The sequence below is a fragment of the Pagrus pagrus genome (genome assembly GCF_965226575.1).
Source record: "Pagrus pagrus genome assembly, chromosome: 13".
NCBI lineage: Eukaryota > Metazoa > Chordata > Actinopteri > Spariformes > Sparidae > Pagrus > Pagrus pagrus.
In genome coordinates this window covers 12242382-12261430 of record NC_140197.1, presented here as the reverse complement: position 1 = coordinate 12261430, position 19049 = coordinate 12242382, and the positions used below count along the sequence as shown (strand labels likewise).

General features: G+C 39.8%; 1 protein-coding gene across 1 annotated transcript; it reads left to right on the top strand.

Annotated features, from left to right (window-relative positions):
- Positions 1-1339: 1339 nt before the first annotated feature.
- Positions 1340-12889, top strand: il2rb (interleukin 2 receptor, beta). Its single transcript, XM_084370738.1, has 10 exons — positions 1340-1581; positions 2927-3021; positions 3629-3773; positions 3957-4023; positions 4566-4656; positions 4900-5048; positions 6137-6317; positions 6476-6581; positions 6679-6757; positions 8885-12889. The coding sequence occupies exons 2-10, from the start codon at positions 2937-2939 to the stop codon at positions 9656-9658; spliced, it is 1677 nt and encodes a 558-aa protein (XP_084226864.1). The 5' UTR covers positions 1340-1581; positions 2927-2936; the 3' UTR covers positions 9659-12889.
- Positions 12890-19049: the final 6160 nt, after the last annotated feature.

Sequence of the window (19049 nt, the reverse complement as noted above, 5' to 3'; positions counted from 1 at the left end):
GCCCTCGTCTCTCCTCTAACCTCTGCTCGCTGATGCTGACACCTATATAACTGCAGGAACTAGTGGGGGGGGAGCACATCAGATCACCCTCTGGCCTACTGCGGGCCTGAACCCACTCAAGCACCCAAACCTGCTGAGTTCAAAAATAATGTGTTGCAACAGCTGCCGTCGTGTGCGTGGATGCTTCGCGGTCTGTAGGTCTGTGCACAGCGTGGATGAGTGTTGCACAATAGCCCTTCATTGAACTTTAGGACTGCGATGAACACTGATCTTAACTATTGTGTTTACCGCACTCACACTCTGACATTTGACAAGCAGGCTTGAGTGTGATTGGGTTTGAATGTATGTCTGCTCTCTCTTTTCCTTTCATCGCGTTGTTGATGATAAAGTAGGATACAAAAATGATCGGGGTTTTATTGGATTTTGCAAAAGCTCCACTGAGTTATTGATCTTTTGTTTGGACCTGGTCTGTAAAGTGAAGCCTACGTGGAAGTGCCTTAAACCTGCATTCAATCTAATGGGCTTCATCGCACCTGTCCATCAAATATCCTTCGTCTGCCACTTGGCGAGTCGCCCACTGCTCTTCTACTGTGTTTTTTTAGAAATCCCCTTGCATAAGTCTCTTCTCATGGCCTGGTGTCTCACATTTGAGACGATGTGCGATAACAGCAGTGGACAGGCCGACTACCAATCAGAGAAGACCCCATGAGGCTTGTGGCTTACAGAAAAGCTGTACGGTGACCTTTGAGTAGAAAAGAAAGCTGCTGCTTTAACAGTCAACCTCCTTTCCTCACTCACTGTATAGAAGCACACTGGAGTAGTACACAGTCTATATGTGTCTGCAGCGGTTGCGGCTGTAACTGCAGCGGTTTTGACGCTGTACAACTCGTGTGTGTGTGTGTGTGTTTGCATCTTAAATAACCCCCATGGTTCTAAATCTGGATGCTTTAGCCTCTTTATCCTCCGAATCGTCATTTTAAGCTGAGTTTCATTGACACAAACCACTTCATAGGAGGACGCGCAGGTTACTTTCTTCATACCACCCACTTTACGTTGTGATTGAAACCGGATGCGGTGTGCCTTTTTGTATTTCTTGTTTTCAGTGCAATTATCTTTAAAAAAGCTATGATGAGGTCCAGGTAGTGGGAGGAGGAGGGGGTGGAGGAGGAGGAGGAGGAGGAGGTGCTCTGCTCTACAACAACCCTCACCTCTTCCTCCTCCCCACCGCGGCCCGTCCCCTCTCTCTCTCTCTCTCTCTCTCTCTCTCTCTCTCTCTCTCTGTCACACACACTGCACCATGAGGCTTCCTGTAAGCCTCAGACTCAGGCTGTGGTTGCAAGTGGAAAATGTCACTGGGCACTTTAAAGAAGACGAGAGAGGGGCAAGAGTGAGGAGACGGAGGGATGAGTGACAGAACGACAGAGAGAGAGACACAGAGAGAGAGAGATTGCATCAGAGAGAAAGAGAGTGAGAAAGAAAGAAGAAAAGGAAATCTTCTGAACTCGTCAGTCCAGAAGAGGGGACGACGATGAGTTTCCTCTCAGGGACCCCCCGCGACACTTACTGACCAACGCTCAGGAGGTACGGTATCAGTTTGTTAAAAAATAAGTACATGGCATTATTTATTTTATTTTACTTTATTTCATTTTATTTCATTTTATTTCATTTTATTTTATTTTATTTGAAAGGGACAATGTCCATTAAAGGAGCACTATGTAGTTTTGGGGAAGAAATTCAAGAAAGAGAATCCTCATTTTTTTCTGCCTAAACTAACTAAATAAACAAACTCTCTTTGTTTTCATGACTGAATAAACTCGATAAACAAACTGACCTTAAAGGACAACACAGTTTCATACTGTTTCACTTTGTTTAGATGTGGCGGACCCTGCCACCTTTCTAGCTTTAAAAAGTGTTCTGGGGACCTTATTTTCCTCTGAGAACAGCTTGTTTATTCACTTATGGAAAAAATAATGTATTGTTACCTCATTAATACTGTAAATATTAAAATTAATTCTCCTAAACTACATAGTGCCCCTTTAATCAACGTTTTTTAAAAATCTAAATGTGCCTGATTTAGCCGAGAGACAACTTTTACAGTGTCTTTCTCGCTCTTGCGGCTGTTTTTCAACAAATAAGAGGATATTATGTAGGTGTCCTTACTTGCTGTTATTATTCAGAACAGGCGGTTTTGTTTCCCTTGTACATCGTGTCATGATATGCATATCAAGTGCTGTGCCACGTCTGCTCTTTTCATCATAGTCCTACACAAACCGGGCTTTGATGGAAAAACCGCCAACACCGGATGACTCAAACTGATCACAAATAGTGTGACTTCATCTGGCAGATATACGAGTCAGAAGATTAAAATCTGATCCTTGATATTTATATTTATATATAGAGAGGGGGTTTTTTTCAGACTGTTTTTTAGCTGAAGTCATCCACATGAAACCTCAATGCTTAATAATAATCAGTCCTTAGCAGCACACTTCATATGTTCTCTGTGGTGCAGCAGCAGCACAGGTGTCAGTGTTTTCAGTCAAGTTTCACATGTAGCTCTGATCGTTGCCGCCTTCTCTCAGGATGAGTGTTTCGCTCAGTGTGGATCCGAATTGATTTCTTACTCTCAAAAGCATACAGCACAGTGCTCATGATGATTGGCTGACGCAGTTTCGACGTCCAGGTTTCAGAAACATTTTCATACAGAGGTAGAAACTTGTTTGGGTAACTATGTGGTCATAACCAGCACTTTGTCTGTGAGGGGGAAATGTTTTAGGTTTTTAACACATGTTCTCCTACTTTACTTCTGGGTTATACATGAATACACCTTTTTTTTTCTCTGCTGAATGTGCTCATGATTTTCACACTAGCCTACTGATTCAGAGTCTTGTTCTACTGCACAGTATGTATTGATCCTCTCTGTTCACAGTCATATTGCCATGGCCATGGAGATCCTGTGGTCCTTGTGCGTCCTGGTGGTCCTGTTTTCAGTGGATGAAGCCCACTCTCACAAAGGCTCACAAGGTATATTTGAGTATGTTGATAATAAAAACAGTGACTTACCTTTAGGCACAAAGGATAGAAAACAATAATTAATGAGTTTTCTGGGTTTTTTTTAAGTGAATACTGTTTTTTGCAAGTCATAACATATATTTATGAATGATGACATTTTAAAGGTGCACTATGTAGTTTTGGGGAAGAGATTTTAATCAGAAGAGAAAGATCTTCATTGACTGATTTTTTTATGCCTAAACAAACTAATTTGTGACTGAATAAACTGAATAAACAAACTGACCTTGAAGGACAATTCAGTTTCATACTGTTTCACTTTGTTTATATGTGGCAGACCCTGCCACCTTTCTAGCTTCAAACTGTGTTCTGGGACCTTATTGTCCTCTGAGAACAGCTTGTTTATTCACTTATGGGAAACAATAAGAATTTCTGAGTTTGTATTATTACCTCATTAATATTGTAAATATCAAAATTCTGAGTTTAAACTTTTTCACAAGGGTTGCGGTTGCGACTCCAGTACGTCGAGAGATAACTGGTTCGCTGAAGGACAAGTCCACTGATAAATACAGGCACCATCATCTCTCTCTTCTTCTCTGTTGTTTTGTCTCTGTCACTCAAGGACTCTCCTGTGTAAATGACTTTGTCAGAACCGTCAGCTGTACATGGAACGGAGCTCCAGTGCCTCCTGGTGCGAACTGTTCGATCACTGGTGCGAGGAAAACTAGGCTTCATATAGGCAACAAGAAAATTCCCACCGAAGTGATGTAAGGTTTTATAGATACTACACTCATTTCTGCTTGCTAAAATATTATGGATGGGAAATCTTTTCTCCCTTGTCCTTTGTTTTTTATTTTTGGCTTTGGAGGTGAAAACATGATGGACAGCAGCCTCGTCAGTTGGTCAAATCTGCAGAACTTAATGATCATTTTTGCACTTTTTTTTCTCAGTCGATCTTGCAAGCTGGAACAACATGGAAACTCTCCTCCAGACTGCAGTTTTGTCTTTGACAAAATAGTAAGTCACCGACAATATCATGAAAAAGGAGATGTAAACATCTCATCTCAGCAAAGAAAAAATGCAAAACGTGTATACTTAAAGGTGCAATATGTAAGAATTGTCCAGCTTTCAAATGTATACTCAAAACGAACAAGCAACAGCATATCACCCGCTAACGGCAGCTGACATTAGCTAGCAAGCTCGATTAGCCGTTCATCTATTAGTTCGGACTGGGGACTGAGATCGGAGTACTGGGACAGTGTTGGTGTTTAAGGATGTTGGAGGCACTGTTGCTACCTGGTTAGCACGCTAACTTCATTAGTTATCTCTTCATCCCAATACATGGACATCATAATATCAAAAAACGTTTCTTCACATTATGCTGACAGTTTTAGTAAATGCTTTCAACCAAAATTCTTACATATTGCCCCTTCAAATAAAAAATGAACACAACAATAATCAACAGTCTCAATCCAAAGCTAAATGCCACGTCTTCTTGTTGCTCTACCCGTACAATGTCTGTCGTCACTGTTTAAGTGATAATGTTAATGTCCCACCAGTTCAACTGTTTCAAAGCCCTGCCCTACATCAAAATGGAGTGTGATGGCACGTTGGTGGAGAACATCACAAACTATGAACTATGCGATCACGGTGAGTGGATTTTACTTCCTCAGTCAACTTTTGCTTGAAAAGTTATTTACAAATCTGTTATGAAAGAACATTTGACATCATTTCACAGTTGTTTCAAGAGAATGTTAAAAAAGTTCAGACAGAATTCTGCTCTACCCGAGAATAACATGTTCAGGAGGCCATCCGAAACACATTATGACAAATGTGTGTGTGTGTGTGTGTGTGTGTGTGTGTGTGTGTGTGTGTGTGTGTATGTGTATACAGTCAAAATGAATCCTCCAGGTGCTCCCACTGTGTACAGCAATGCCAGTGACACCTGGATATCATGGAGTGCAGGCAGTCATGTCTCGTTCTTCATCAAAGAGGAAGTTAAGTTCGAAGTTCAGATCAGACAGAATGGACAAACATGGCAGGTGAGTGCCTTTGGACATACTGTACATGCATGAATGGACATTTTTTGAAAATATAACTGATATTTTACACATACAAGCTAGCATGCTCACAATGAAAATGCTAACATGCTTATGTTTATTAGGTATAAGTTCACTATCTTAGTTCTCTTGGTTCAGAGTGTAAGCATGCTTTGTTACTGAATGTAATCTGTAATCTAATTACATCATTTTTTCTGTAACTTTACTGGAATACAGTTACCTTTTGTTGCTACACTTGCACATCCAGCTGTTACGCAGTACCATCGCCATTCTGTCTTATTTTGGGCCATAACGGCGAACATAAGTCCAATATTCTCTCTCTTTAAGCTCTGTTTTTGGTCTCTACCAACTCGCAAGAAAATATTTTGGCCTCTAGCTGCTAACTTCTCCACTATATTCACACGCTAACTGAGTCTGTCTGCCGTTTGGTGTTGAGCAGGTAGTGTACAGTTGGTTTTTATGTTTTTTTAGCTGAAAACAGCCAGCTGCCGGGCAGAAAACATTGTAGTTGCTGGCCAGACAGCTACTCAATGAGCTGAAATAACCAATATGGAGTGGAGTGGCAGATTTAGGTGATAATTCTCAGTGGGTTGATCATTTAATGTGACTTCAATTTCAGATTGAACCAATAGTTTTCACATTGCCAAAAAAATAGGTGTTACAACTCATGAATGTGCTTACTAAATGAGGGCAATCCTTTTAATAATTATTGAGACATGTCATTCAAAACTACGAATGTGAACCTCACGGTGGCACCAGATAGGACCTCAGGAGATTGCTAAGGTCAGAGGGCTTTATCATCTTGGAACCCATGAATGTCGGTATATACATTTCTTGGCAGTCCATTCAAAAGTTGTTGAGATATTTCAGCCTGGACCAAAGTAGTGGACTGACCGATAGTGCCATCCAAAGTACGGTCTGTTGTATATTTTCATCGCGGGTGGCTTCTCATAGTTTTACATATGTTGTTTTCCCTTCCACTAAAGTTCGTCCTTGATGTGCCATGTTTATATATACTTTGGAGATACACCCTAATTTTGATTTCCTGCCAAATTTTCATCTGTCATCAGGAGGCCCAACATCTGTCCATGCAAAAATCAACGCTAAAAATACCTTCTCTGCAACTAAATGGGCACTGCCATGTCAGGGTGAGAGTCTACCCCATCAAGTTGACTGACAGCTCCTGGAGCAACTGGAGTCCAACAACATCCTGGATCGTAAGAAACAAGGAGGAAGCACCACAGGACAAAGGTGACAACACTTTGCATTTCCAGGTTGTTTGAGCGACAACAAAAACAGCTCACAGGCTTTTTGATATCAGCATGATAACAGTTCTCATTTTAAGGGGAAAATATTGACTGTACTTGTAGATGTATTTTACCCAGTGTAACATCAGTTCTGTGTTTCAGGGTGGCTTCTGGATGCGACACAACTGATAATGTGGGGAGGGATATTCATCTTCGTTATCTTCCTTATTGTAATGCTGGTCATTTACAGGAGTTGCGTGAACAAAGGGTGAGTATAAAGCTGTTTTTTGTGTATGTGTGTGTGTGTGTGTGTGTGTGTGTGTATGCATTATGTCTAATCTCATGGTTCCCTTTTGCCATTTCAGGCTCCACAAAAAGAAGCCAGTACCAAACCCTTCAAAATACTTCCACACTCTCCACTCTGTCCACGGGGGAAATCTAAAGGTAAAAATAAATCTTTTCACCACATATGAATCCTTTTTACCACAACATCGTTCCACATAGAACATTTAAGCACATGTGCGTCAGAAACTGCAGGTGTTACCACCAAAAACTATTAATACACGGAAGTAACATAACATTGACGTATGCTTGCCTTTTTTATTCATGCTGTTGCTCTATTATGATTATTATTATCAGATGGATAAATATTAATGTTAAATCAGTATTCAGTTACTTCTGGTAACTAGTAACTCAGAATTAGAAGTAATTATGTTTCCTTTGTCAACAGCAAAACTGCCTGATCAGTGTTTTTTTTTGTTGTTATTTTGTTTTTCAAATGACACAAAACCTTTTCTGTAGAAGAGGATCAGGGCCACTGTAAATTTTTGGGGGGTTCTGACTTTTTTTTCTCCCTCCAAATTCTTACTTTAATCGAGCAGCATTTTGACCTTAAATTCTGAATACTGACTTTTTTTCTCTGACTTAAGAAAAGGATTCTGGGTAAAAAGTCAGTGGGGCTAAACTAGTGTTTGCATTACATGGACATTAAGGCGGTAATGACAATCCAGTCAATAGGCTGTGACTTTGGGTTGGCAAACCTGGTTGGCCGACATGTTTTTGTTTGTTTTTTTCTAACCTGTCCCAACTGGAGTACCCCAGGGTTCAATACTAGGACCAGTTTTATTCTCATTCTGCTGTGTCAAGTCTTCATCCTGCATACTGTAGGCCCAGTAACCCTATACAAAAGTTTGAGTGGTGGAGAAACTATCGCAGTACCACTCAAAAAAACACTTTTCAAATTCTGCATTAAAATCTTACTTTAAGTTACATAATGTTTTGTGGGCTTTGTAGTCTCCAAAGCAACTTGTAACTATACTGGTCTTGCACTCATGTAACACTGTTGGACTCATTATGGACAATTTAAAAACAAATGGTCAAAAGTGATACAGCAGAACCAGAAGTTCTCCAACTTTTTTATTCCACACATTCTTCTTCCTTTTCAAAACCTGGTGCCTGCGTAACCCACAATGCAACTTAGCCACTGAGTGACATCACTGAAGGCAATTTATCAGATTACATGCAGCTACTTTCAATCGTGTCAAGTTATATGTATTATTCATACTTTTTCTCGCTCATTGTTTGTCTAACTCAGCGCGTCTCCCAACAGAACATCACAGTTGAATATTAGCCAGCACGCATATTTTGGTTGCACTCAGAGCAGCTGATGTTGCCGTTGTCACAACAACAAGTTAGCAACAAGTCTGTCTGTTGACTCATCTTTTTCCAAGAACCCAAATATTTCTACACTGCTGATTTATTAAGAGGGGAGTAAATATCCTCATCGATCACACTGGATCACATATTTTACACCTAAAGGTCAGTTTCTGTTCTTGAGGAGTGCTGCTCAGCAGCTGTTCATTGTCTCCTGGGGCTTTGTTCATGATGTTATTAGGGTGATCTTGGCTGGTGCTTGTAGAATAATTTATAACAGGAAGCCTGTATTGCAAACAGCAGGTATCTAGTTTATAAGATGAGGGCGTTTACCAGGCAGGAAAGGGGGAGGGAGAGCATGTTAATGTTGCATTATGGGAAGTGTAGGATCCAGATGTTTTGGCTGTCTGCTGCTTCAATTTTGACCATTTAAAAAAAAAAAAAAAAAACTTTTTTGAGAGTGAGTGAGTGCCACAACATGGTGAAAATTAAATACTGCTCATGGGCATAACTCCCCTGCAAGCCTCCCCAGTCTAACAGGAAGGAAGGTTGAATACAATAGGAGGTAGAGTCTTTGCTGTCTCATTTAGCTGTTGCATGACCTCCTTGCCTATTTTCTGTTTGCAGCTCTAGTTCAGGTTAATAAGAAGGAAGGGGATGTCACTCACCCGCCATCAGCAATTACCAGTAAAAAGAACAGAGCAACCGCTGAGTGTCCCAGATTAGAAAAAAATAAGTTTTAAAACCACAAAAGATCAGAGGCCTCTCGGTGTGGTTTGTCTGTTGCTTGTATTTCAAACTTACACTCATATACGTAGCACTTTCTGACATTCACTCGCACTTACTACGAATTTAAGAACACCCACGTCATTTTTCAGGTATCTTTTCTACTCTAAATCTCTCTTCCTTTTTCACCAGAAATGGCTGAATCCTCTGTCAGCTCCTGACTCATTCTTCACAGCCCAGCCTTGCGACCACATCTCCCCGGTTGAGTTCTGTGAAGGCTCTGACGTGGCCCCCTCCACCTCCCCCTCCTCCAGCTCCACCTGCGCCCTGCTCCACTTCAAGTGCTACCCCTCGGCCGGCTCAGACACCAGCGGCGTCGCTGACAACTCCTCCTCCTTGTCCAACTTCTCTAACAGGGGCTACTTCCTGTCCAGCTCCTCCGGTGGCTCAGCTCGAACTGACCCAAATCCTGCCTACTTCACCTATAAGGAGGATTTCCACAATCAGCACAACAGCCACCCCCTCCACCTCTCCCTGTGCCCCTCCATCACCTCCTGTCCGACCTATGAGAGCTTGAAGAGGGAGCCGCAGAGCCCTGACTCTGGCTTTGGCATTGGGGAGGAAGATGAAGAGGATAAGGGAGGTTTTATGGTTGAGGGTGTAGAAGAGAAGGAGGTTTCAGATGTTCACCAGACCTCTCCTCTCCTCATCCTCCCTCTACATCTTCCTCCCCAGACGTGTCCCCCTGCCTCCACTCCACCCCCTCTTAATGCTCCCAGTCTGATTCAGGAATCCTCTGGTAGTCAGCAGGTAGATACACCTGTGACATCTGCCTGTGGTAGCTATGCGGCGTGGCCTTTGGCCAGTGCCATGTGTAGGTCTACGTCCATGCCTGTGGAGCCCTGTAGAACAGGCTATCTGACGCTCAAAGAGCTGCAGACAACATTCAGCAATAAATCCATCTGAAAACTACTTAAAATGCATCTGGAAGAATCCCTTTCTATCATATTAGGTGTATGTGGAGACGCTACAGGTGTCATCATTTAAAAAAAAACCAAATACATGATGCAAAACATTGAGGTGTTTATTTTGGTTCAGATACTAGTGGGGAGGTTTCATGGTGATTCACCATTTTGTCCAAAAATGTAGACCTGTGGAGTTTTACAATACATATCTATAAAGGTTTTCTCAAAATGAGATTTTCTCACTCTCTGAGCCAGAAATCTCCACTTCAGCAGCACTTCTTATCTAGTATCTGGTTTTCACAGAGGGGTTTGTTCATGTATCATTCATAGCCTGAACATTTTATTCCTCAAACATGGCAAAAATGTATTTTTCATGGATGTTGGCAGCATTTTCTGATTTATTAATTGATAAAGAGAGACATCCAAAATTCCCTCAGTGAAAAGCTTTTACTCTGATATGTCAACACAATGAAACAAGAAATTTGATCCTGGCTTCTTCCAATGTTCAGATGTCTGATGCAAATTAGATAATGCCTCATTTCTATATTTAAACACAATTTAAAAGCAATCTGACTGATTGTTAAGTCTAATCTGACTGTGGATGCTAGCATCTCCGGAGAATAAATGTATTGTTCAGTTTTGACTTAACAAAAAAAATAGCATTTTTACAAATTGTATGTTTTTAAAGGAGACGTATAATGCTAATTTTCAGGTTTTGGTTACTACTAGAATAGGTTTACATGCTTTGGTGCTCAAACAACACATCAGTTTTCTCATCCTGTCCAGTGCTGCAGCTCTGTGTTCCCCCTCTGTCTGAAATGCTCCGTTTTAGCTCCTGTCTCTTTAAGACCCCCCTCCTAAATAGTCTCCTCTGATTGGTCCGCTCAATATGCCTGAGCAAGCACGGCTAACAACAGAGCAGCTGTGCTAAATCAATTATTATGTGCCAAAGTAGCCACTAAGCATACATTATACAAATGTGTGACTGTGATTAAGTGTGATGTCACAAAGTCACAGAATTAAAGGCGAGCCTACTGACGATGCGTTTGAGGAGCAGCCTATATGACATACTGAAGAAAAGGAAACAAAAGAAAAAGCATAATAAGTCTCCTTTAATACTTTAACTATTCACTGATTAACTGACTGACATATCATCCCCTTATTACTGTAAGCTTTTCCAGTGAACACATTACAGTTTGTTTTGAGTCGTCTTTCTGGCTACCTATTAAGTGAAGATACAACATACATTTTCTTTCTAGCTCAGTTTTTGGTCTCCACCAGCTCTAAAGGGAAATATCTGTCATGATAGCTGCTAAATGCTTCACTACTCTTAACAGCTAATCACTAACCTTTTCAAGCTGTTTTGCTCCTGGACAGCTAGTATACAGCGCTGCTGCTGAAAACAAGGTTAACAAGAGCGGTGAGAGTAAACCAAAACAGCAAGGTTGCCTACCAAAAAGCTGAAATAACGAGCAAAAAACGAGTTGTAATTCTGTGCTAGATGGTCTAACGAGCAAACCCTTTCACATAGCACATAGTCGTGTGATCAGTTGTAAAAAACACGTCATACTTACCAATTTATGTAGCAGGGATCTGTCTCCATGAGAGTGGTGTAAGAGATATACATGTGAAAACAGAGTTTCAGATATACTGACTTGGACTGCTGAGTCATTATTAACTGATACATATGTAATGTACAATACATCGTTCTTGAATGTCTTACCAAACTATATTTTTTATGTTTCAGTGTGCTTTATTTGCATTAGTGTGCAAATATATTCTGTATATGAAATAACATTGCAAAGCAAGGCATGCAAGTTGACTTTAATCTAAATGCTACTGTCAGTTATTAATAGGCCACTTTGGTATTTTTCAACCTGGAGATGATTTTCGCAGTGGAGAATGAAATGTTTATAACGGCGGTAAAATGACTGTTTCTGCAGATGGAGTTTGGCGAGAGCGATGACAGCTGTTTCTGGTCACACAACGAAGGATCTTGTTGCATGACAGAAATAATCGATCTCTGTACCCTGTAAAGTTTAATAGATGACTTTACTTTTAAAAAAGTCAGTAAACCGTTTACCTCAGAAAAACCAAGTAAAGTGAACTATTCAATTTAAGCTGTACGAGCTAAAATATTTTAACAACTTGAAATAATTAGTCTATTTTACTTTGAGGTAATCGGTTTCCTTGATTTTCCAGGTTGAGAAATACCCCTTGAGGGGGCTCTGTGGATCTTCTGTGTTGTACTGGAAACCAGTGGCTGTTAGCTGCCTCCATTTCTAAACTGACATTAGCTGCTGTTGCTCTCTGATAGCGGAGCAGAGAGAGGCAGCATTAAACAACTTACACAAATCAACCGCAGGCTTAAGGCGGGGAAGGCCTCATGTTTCACAGCGCGTCGCAAAGCGCTCACATATGGCCAATAAAAAAGTGACTAAAACATGTAAATTGCTATAATTGTTCCACAGAGCCCCTTTAATGACACTGCCTTTAAAACATAAACACACAAAATGAAGTTTGCTTTTTATTACTCTAACCTCAATCTTGCAAAGACAAATGTAGCACAAGCTCTTTAATATAACTAATATCATTTATAGGGTGAAAAGAGTTTCTTTTTTTTTTTGATAAAAGTTCTTCCTGCAGGCAGATCTGTGATTTTGAAAGAAAATGTGTTTTTGATGATGTAAATACTAATGAATTATCTGCAACAAAGAGCATGCGAGCATTGCTTTAGAGTTGACTCAGGAGATGTTTTCCTGTGTGATGTCTGTTGTTGCTCACTCAGTCCAGGCTGATGTTTAAGTATGTATGAAACTGACAAACAAACAGAAACCTTCGAGCATTAATTGAGCTGATTTCAGTCTGGACTGATCTACTGTCAGAAGCAAGGCAGCTGGTTTGCCACCGATGTTTTCGACAGTCAGTCTCATTTGTTTGGACAAATTTACAAGTAATTTCAAAGAAAACCTTTAATCATTACTTCAGAAACAGATCATCCATCCAACAATGTAACTGCACCTGGTAAACCATCCACCGTGAAGCATTGTGTGTACAGGTATAACTGATTTCATGTCATATTTATCAGACTGCTATTTGTAGATTCATGTAAATCATTGAGGTTGTTGATGAATGCTGCGGCTTTTGTCTCTACATGCAGTATATTTCCGTTGCACTCAGTGACATCTGTGCAGAGACCAAACAAAATAAAACCTCTGGTAGAAATGGGTCACCCTTTGACTTCCTGTGTCGTTGTGGAAGAAGAGCTGAGGGGTGGGCATGTCAGCCGACATGAGAGAGAGAGAGTGTGAGAGACTGAGCCTTGAGTTGTATATGTGAGTGTTTACATGTCCTGTCAGGTGGTCCTGGTGGTGTGTGTGTGAGAGTGTGAGCGTGTGTATTAGAGTGCGGTTTGACATTTAACTCCGACACAACCAGCAACATCCGTTCAACTCACAGAAGATTTACAATATTTAGCCATGTCAGTAAGAAACCACACAAGATGCTGCGTTTCATCAGTGTTTCTCCATCTCTACTTTCCATTTCACAAGAGCTTAAGCTGTTACACATCATACCTAAAGTATGTCAAGACACTTCACACACAAAAGAAGCAATATCTGTCATAAAGAGAGCGCTCTTATGTAGTTGCTTGGCGTGTTGTTACTCAAAACACAGTTTGGTGGCCGGTGATGCTGGCCCAAATTGAAAAATTATGCAATCGAAGTACAAAATCAAGTACAATACACAAAGTGACTCTATTTAAAGTAAATTGAGGAATCTAATTACCTCAAAATGATCGTATAAAGTAGACTTTAAGTTGTTAAAACTGTTTAAGTCATACAACTTAAATCCAGTAGTCTGCTTGACTTAAGGTAACTGGTTTCCTAACTTCTTTAAAATGAAGTCAACTGTACAAAAATAAAAAACAAAATACAGCAAGAGAAGACTTCCCACACATGTTATTTATGTACAATAATTTAAATGTATAAAAATAATATTTTATGATTATATAGCACTTTACAAAAGGAAATAAAACCAGACATGGCACATAAGAAAAGAATAATGCTAGAGGAAGAAAAGACAAAAACTGATCAAGATTAAATAAACAGGAATAAATTAGGCTGATAAAAACAAACATTAACCACTCCCAAAGCTGTCACATTGAAATAAATGTACTCACTGATTCTTCACAGGAGAATGTTTGTCATACACACTAAAAAGTCATTTGGTTTCTGGTATTAGTATTATAGAGGTATTCGTACCTGTCTAAAGATATTATTGACCAATTTATCCATCCTGTTAAAAAATTATGACAACTAATTGAAATTGTGTTATAATTATTGATGTTCAGTATTAATAAAAATAATAATTGTATTTATTTTTTTAAGGTGCACTGTGTAGTTTTGGAGGAGAGTTATAATCAGAAGAGAAAAATCTGCTATGACTGATTTTAAATGAATAAACAAACTGTCATCACAATACAACACAACTCTTTTACTTTGTTTATATCTTCAGGACCTTTCTAAGTAGCCAAGTTATAGAAAAACATCAATATTTCTGATATTTCACTGATATTTCTGAGTTTTTTAAATTAATATTGTAAATGTTACCTGAGTTTGAATTTCCTTTTTCAAACTACATAGTGCACCTTTAATTTCTCCTCAATCAAAAAAAATTGTCCCTCCCCTTTGCTTTTAAACAGAGAAATACTGACAGCATGTCTAAAAATCAAACTGAAGATATAAGATGTTCACAGGCATCCTTATCCCACAGACACAACAAGCTCAAGTTTTACCTTAAAACTTACAGAATGGTTTTGTTAGTTTTGTTAAACAATGTGCAATGAAAACTGTGAATAATACACATATTATCAACAGACAATGACACATTATGACATGGACATTAGATTGAGTTGATAACAACAGTTCACAACCAGTTAGTTTGGATAAATAACACAAATATTATATATATATAAAAATAGCACTAACACTGGGTCAAAGTACAGATTGTCTTGGCTTTGATTGGTGATTGTGATGATTTTCTACCCATATATTTAATAAAATGAACCTAGTGTTGTGTCTTTGCTGTTGATTTGTACGTGTATCATTTCTGAAACTAGAAGACATTTCTTCACCCACCACAGCCACAGTTTGCTCACCCTGTCACCAGACTACAGAGCAGCTTCTCTCCTCAGGCTGTGAGACTCCTGAACTCATATAAACAGCACTACACCACCAAAATAGTCTTATTTTTTGACTAGGTTGGTTATTTATCCATTCATTTATATAACTTTTTCGTGAGTAGAATTAAGGGCTTACAGCTAAAAGTTTGTTATAAATCATAATTAAACTGAATCTTTACATCACATTATGGACTGAAGGGTATTTGATGCAGTGTGTTCATTCTGCCACTAGGTGACATTAGATAACTGAACAACCCTTCCCTCTCTGGGACCTGTATTATTGTTGACTTGTCTGCACAGCTAAAGACGAGCATCTTAATCATTTTAATGGAGTCCCTGCACCCTGATTCAATAAATATTGTCTTTACTGTGCTGCTAGGGAGCATCAGGCGTTCATCCAGCTGCAGGGCTTTGCAGTCTCGGCCTGTTTAGATTTCCTCTTGCTTGCTCGGGCAATCAATGAGGAAGCTTTGACCAGCTGGCCAGAGAAGATGGAGAGGGAGACACAGGGAGCACATAAAATAGAGAGAGAGAGAGAATGAAAAGCATTCCTTGTAAAGTCTGCTGGCTTGTTTTGGATCTAATTCACAGTGAGATGGGAGCATTTGGGGTCAGGGTGCCTGTGTGTTTCATCCTTATTACCTGGAATAGAAACAGGAAGCCTGAAGGAGACACAGCAGTCACAACCACCACAGAGGTTGAATCAGTCAAGGCCAACATATAAAAGAGGTTGTCACAATGCAATGTGGATAACCAGGGACAATTTGTTCTGAAGGCAAAGGAGACACATTGTTTTAGCCGTTTATATATAAAGATGTGTGGATGTCTATTACTATTACAATGTTGTGTTTTCAGCTAAAAAGGAGCTAAACGCAAGGCACAGAGGCAGGCAGTTTAAAAAACAAAAGGCAAGATGTATTAACAAAGCTGAAATCCCCCCCCAAAAATGAAGAAATGCAGGCAATAAAAGAGCAGACGAGGAAAAGGCTGGCAACGGAAAAAAAAAGGCAAAGGGGAATCCAAGAAATAACTAAAGAAAAATACAAAAACTCAGAACAAACCAAGAAGCCAAAGGGAACAAAAGAACCAACAGAGTGAGGGGAAATCACAGGCTTAAATACACAGGGACTGATTAACAAAAGAAACACTGGTGAACAACAAAAATGTGGGAAAAAGACAAAGACAGGAAGTGTAAAGCAAAACATGACGTATGAGGGGAGAACTTGCAAAATAAAACAGGAAATTACTGAACAAACAACCCCAAACCATGACAATAAACAACTTATATTTCCAAACAAACATCGGAGCCTGTGCGATTATAATCTGTAATAAATAAAAGAATTTTCATTGTATTTAATAGTATTACTATTTAATATTCAAGTATTTCTTGGTTCTTAAACTTAATATTTTCTGTTTTGTTTAAAGGACCAGTGTGCAGAATTTAGTGTGAGCTACTGAGAAAATCGCAATTTAATATTAATAATTATGCTTTTATTAATGAATAATCACCTTAAATCAAGAATCGATGTGTTGTAACCTTGAGCCGTTTATACCCACAGAAGGTGAGGCGACGGGAGTTTTAAAGCAATAGTTAAACATTTTGGGAAATGTTCACTGTTCACTTTCTTGCAAAGAATGAGAGTTAGTCGGCCAGTTAGCTTAGCTTAGCATAATGACTGAAAAGATGGTGAACCAGCTCGTCTGGCTCTGCCCAAAGCTAACAAAAACTGTCCACCAGCGCCTCTACAGATGACTTCTTAGCACATTATATCTTGTATACCTTTGGTGAGAGCCAGGCTAGCTGTTTCCCCCTGTTCAGAGTCTTTGTGCTAAGCTAAACAGCTGTTGGTGTTAGCTTTGTACCTAATGTGCAAAAAGGAGGGCAGTGTTAATCGCCTCAGTGAAAGAAAGCAAAAACTAAAGAAAAGGTATTACACTCCTGATGCACAATGGCTTCCTCTCATAATAAAAAATAAATAAATAAATGTCTAACCTCCTACAACAAAAAGTGAAACTATCTGTGCTGGAAACAACTCTGAGAGATTCTTATGTGATATCACAAAACTGTGGCAGCCCGCAGAGCAGAGTAGCCTTCGACTAGTGAACAATCATTTATTGTAAGTCATAGTTAGATTCTGAACATTCACAGTGTGCTCGCCAAGGGTCCATTCCTTAACTGAACCACAAGAATATCTGAGGTCTGAATTCAACCAAACTGTGAACGCAATGCCCCATGATTGTGTCAGCCACTAACAATATGTTTCTTTTGTCCTGCTTCTGGCCCCAAAAGTCGCCAATGCACCATAAGATAGGAGAGCGCAAATATCTGATTTCTAAACTTTAAAAACAGCCACGCAGAAGGGCAAAAAGGCTCACCTGAAGAGTGAAAGAAAGGTGAGCTGACCTCGAGGTCAAAGCAAAGAGGAATTAGAAGAGTGCAGTGGTGGTTTTGTGCGATGCTGCTGCTGGAGCTCATAAAACAGATACCGAACAGAGAGATAAATGAGACTTCTGATTTAAGACTGCAGTGCCTCCAAATAAAACACCACCTGAAAGAACACCAGAAGAGGATTTCTGGGCCCAGACGAGCCGAGAGAATTATGAGCCCCAGTGGGAAGGGAGTGTCTGATTCCTAAAGAAAACAGCTAGTGAATGTTTACAGAGAGATAACGTAGACTGCGTCAGGTGCTTTCAGACGGGTCCCTTACAAAATTTTACATCGGCCGGAAAACCAGAGGAATGTTCTCCTGATGTAAGTGCAGAACAGTGTAGGAAACCCTCGGGACCAATGGCGGTAATGTTCAACAGCTGTGCTCATGTTAGCACATGTGTGCAGATTCTGCCTCTTGTTCTCCGACAGGACTGCGTTTTATGTGCAGACAGCCTCAACGGGGGTCATGGAAGAGTTATTTCAACTTCCTCTGCATCCTCCGCAATTTTCTTCAATTAAGAGACAATCAGGAAGTAGTTAGTGTGTGTGCAGTTAACAGGCGTCTGCTCAAGTGGGTAAATATGTCAGTTCATATATTCAAACACATGCCCCTTTGTCTACGTGTGTGCCAGGTTGATCTATTACTGTTTGATAACTGTGGTTGAGAACCAACGCTTGGTCGTTGGATTTCTCTTGCTTCACTTATAAAAGCAATAAAATATGGTTGATCTGAGAGGAGAACATCTTTTTGGTGGCTTTGCTCAAAAGGAAAAGTTCAGTATTTTCAAAAATATCCTTATAGACCATATTCATACGGCGGCCATTTTCCCCTGACATCACGCTCAGGGTGAGAAGCTCAAACTCTGGGATAATGTTCTGTTTCTGTGTTCCAGGTTGCAAGTCGTATGAATGTAGATAATCTGACGAGTTATTATCATTTCCCTTCTCCCCCCGATTGATCAGCAGCTAAAAAGATGATTAAGAGTAAAAATCTGAAGGGAAATTGGGCTATATTTCAACGTAAAGCAACATATGTGATAACCAAGTTAGCTAACGTTAGCATTTAACCACTTCCTTGCTAACATTTCTGTTTGTCTGTATCCAGTGCATTTCACTTCCAAGCTTAAATAAGCTAAAAGCTAAACCCCCCCATTTCTAAAAAGAGTGGATGTTTTAATTTCTTTGCAAGAAAACAAATTAGAGCCCACTGAGCAAAAACATATCCAAAAGATGTCTATTCAAGGTCTTTGCCCGATGTTGAAAAGACTTCAACCTTGAACGTTAGCCTACTTGATGGCTGGGTGACCAAAACATAATACAGCTGATAAATAGCTTATCTGGTAAAGTGCATGGCGACTGAGGTTGAGGCCTTGTGTTCAAGTCTAGCCTGTAGCTTTTGCTGCATGGAGTAAAATGCGCCTGTCATTAAAAACTTCTTCTTTAGACGTCTGTGGCTGAAGTTAAAAATATGTCAAAAATAACAACGTTCTTGCTCAGTGTGTGTAATTCCCCAAATGCTGAAATATTCCTTTAAAGGGTCACAGGCCAAAAAAAAGTTGGGAGTCAGAGCTTTAAAAGATAATCAAGCGAGGCCCATTTAGCTGTAAGAAATTCCACAGATAAAAGAAAGTACACCAACAGACGCCACCAGATGAAAAACCTCTGGGTTTTTTTAATAGTCCATTCAGACTATAAGATACATCATACTTTATAATCATTTAATTAAATCTGTTCAGAACATTTCATAACTTCATCTGCCTGGTTGCACAGAGCTCTTCA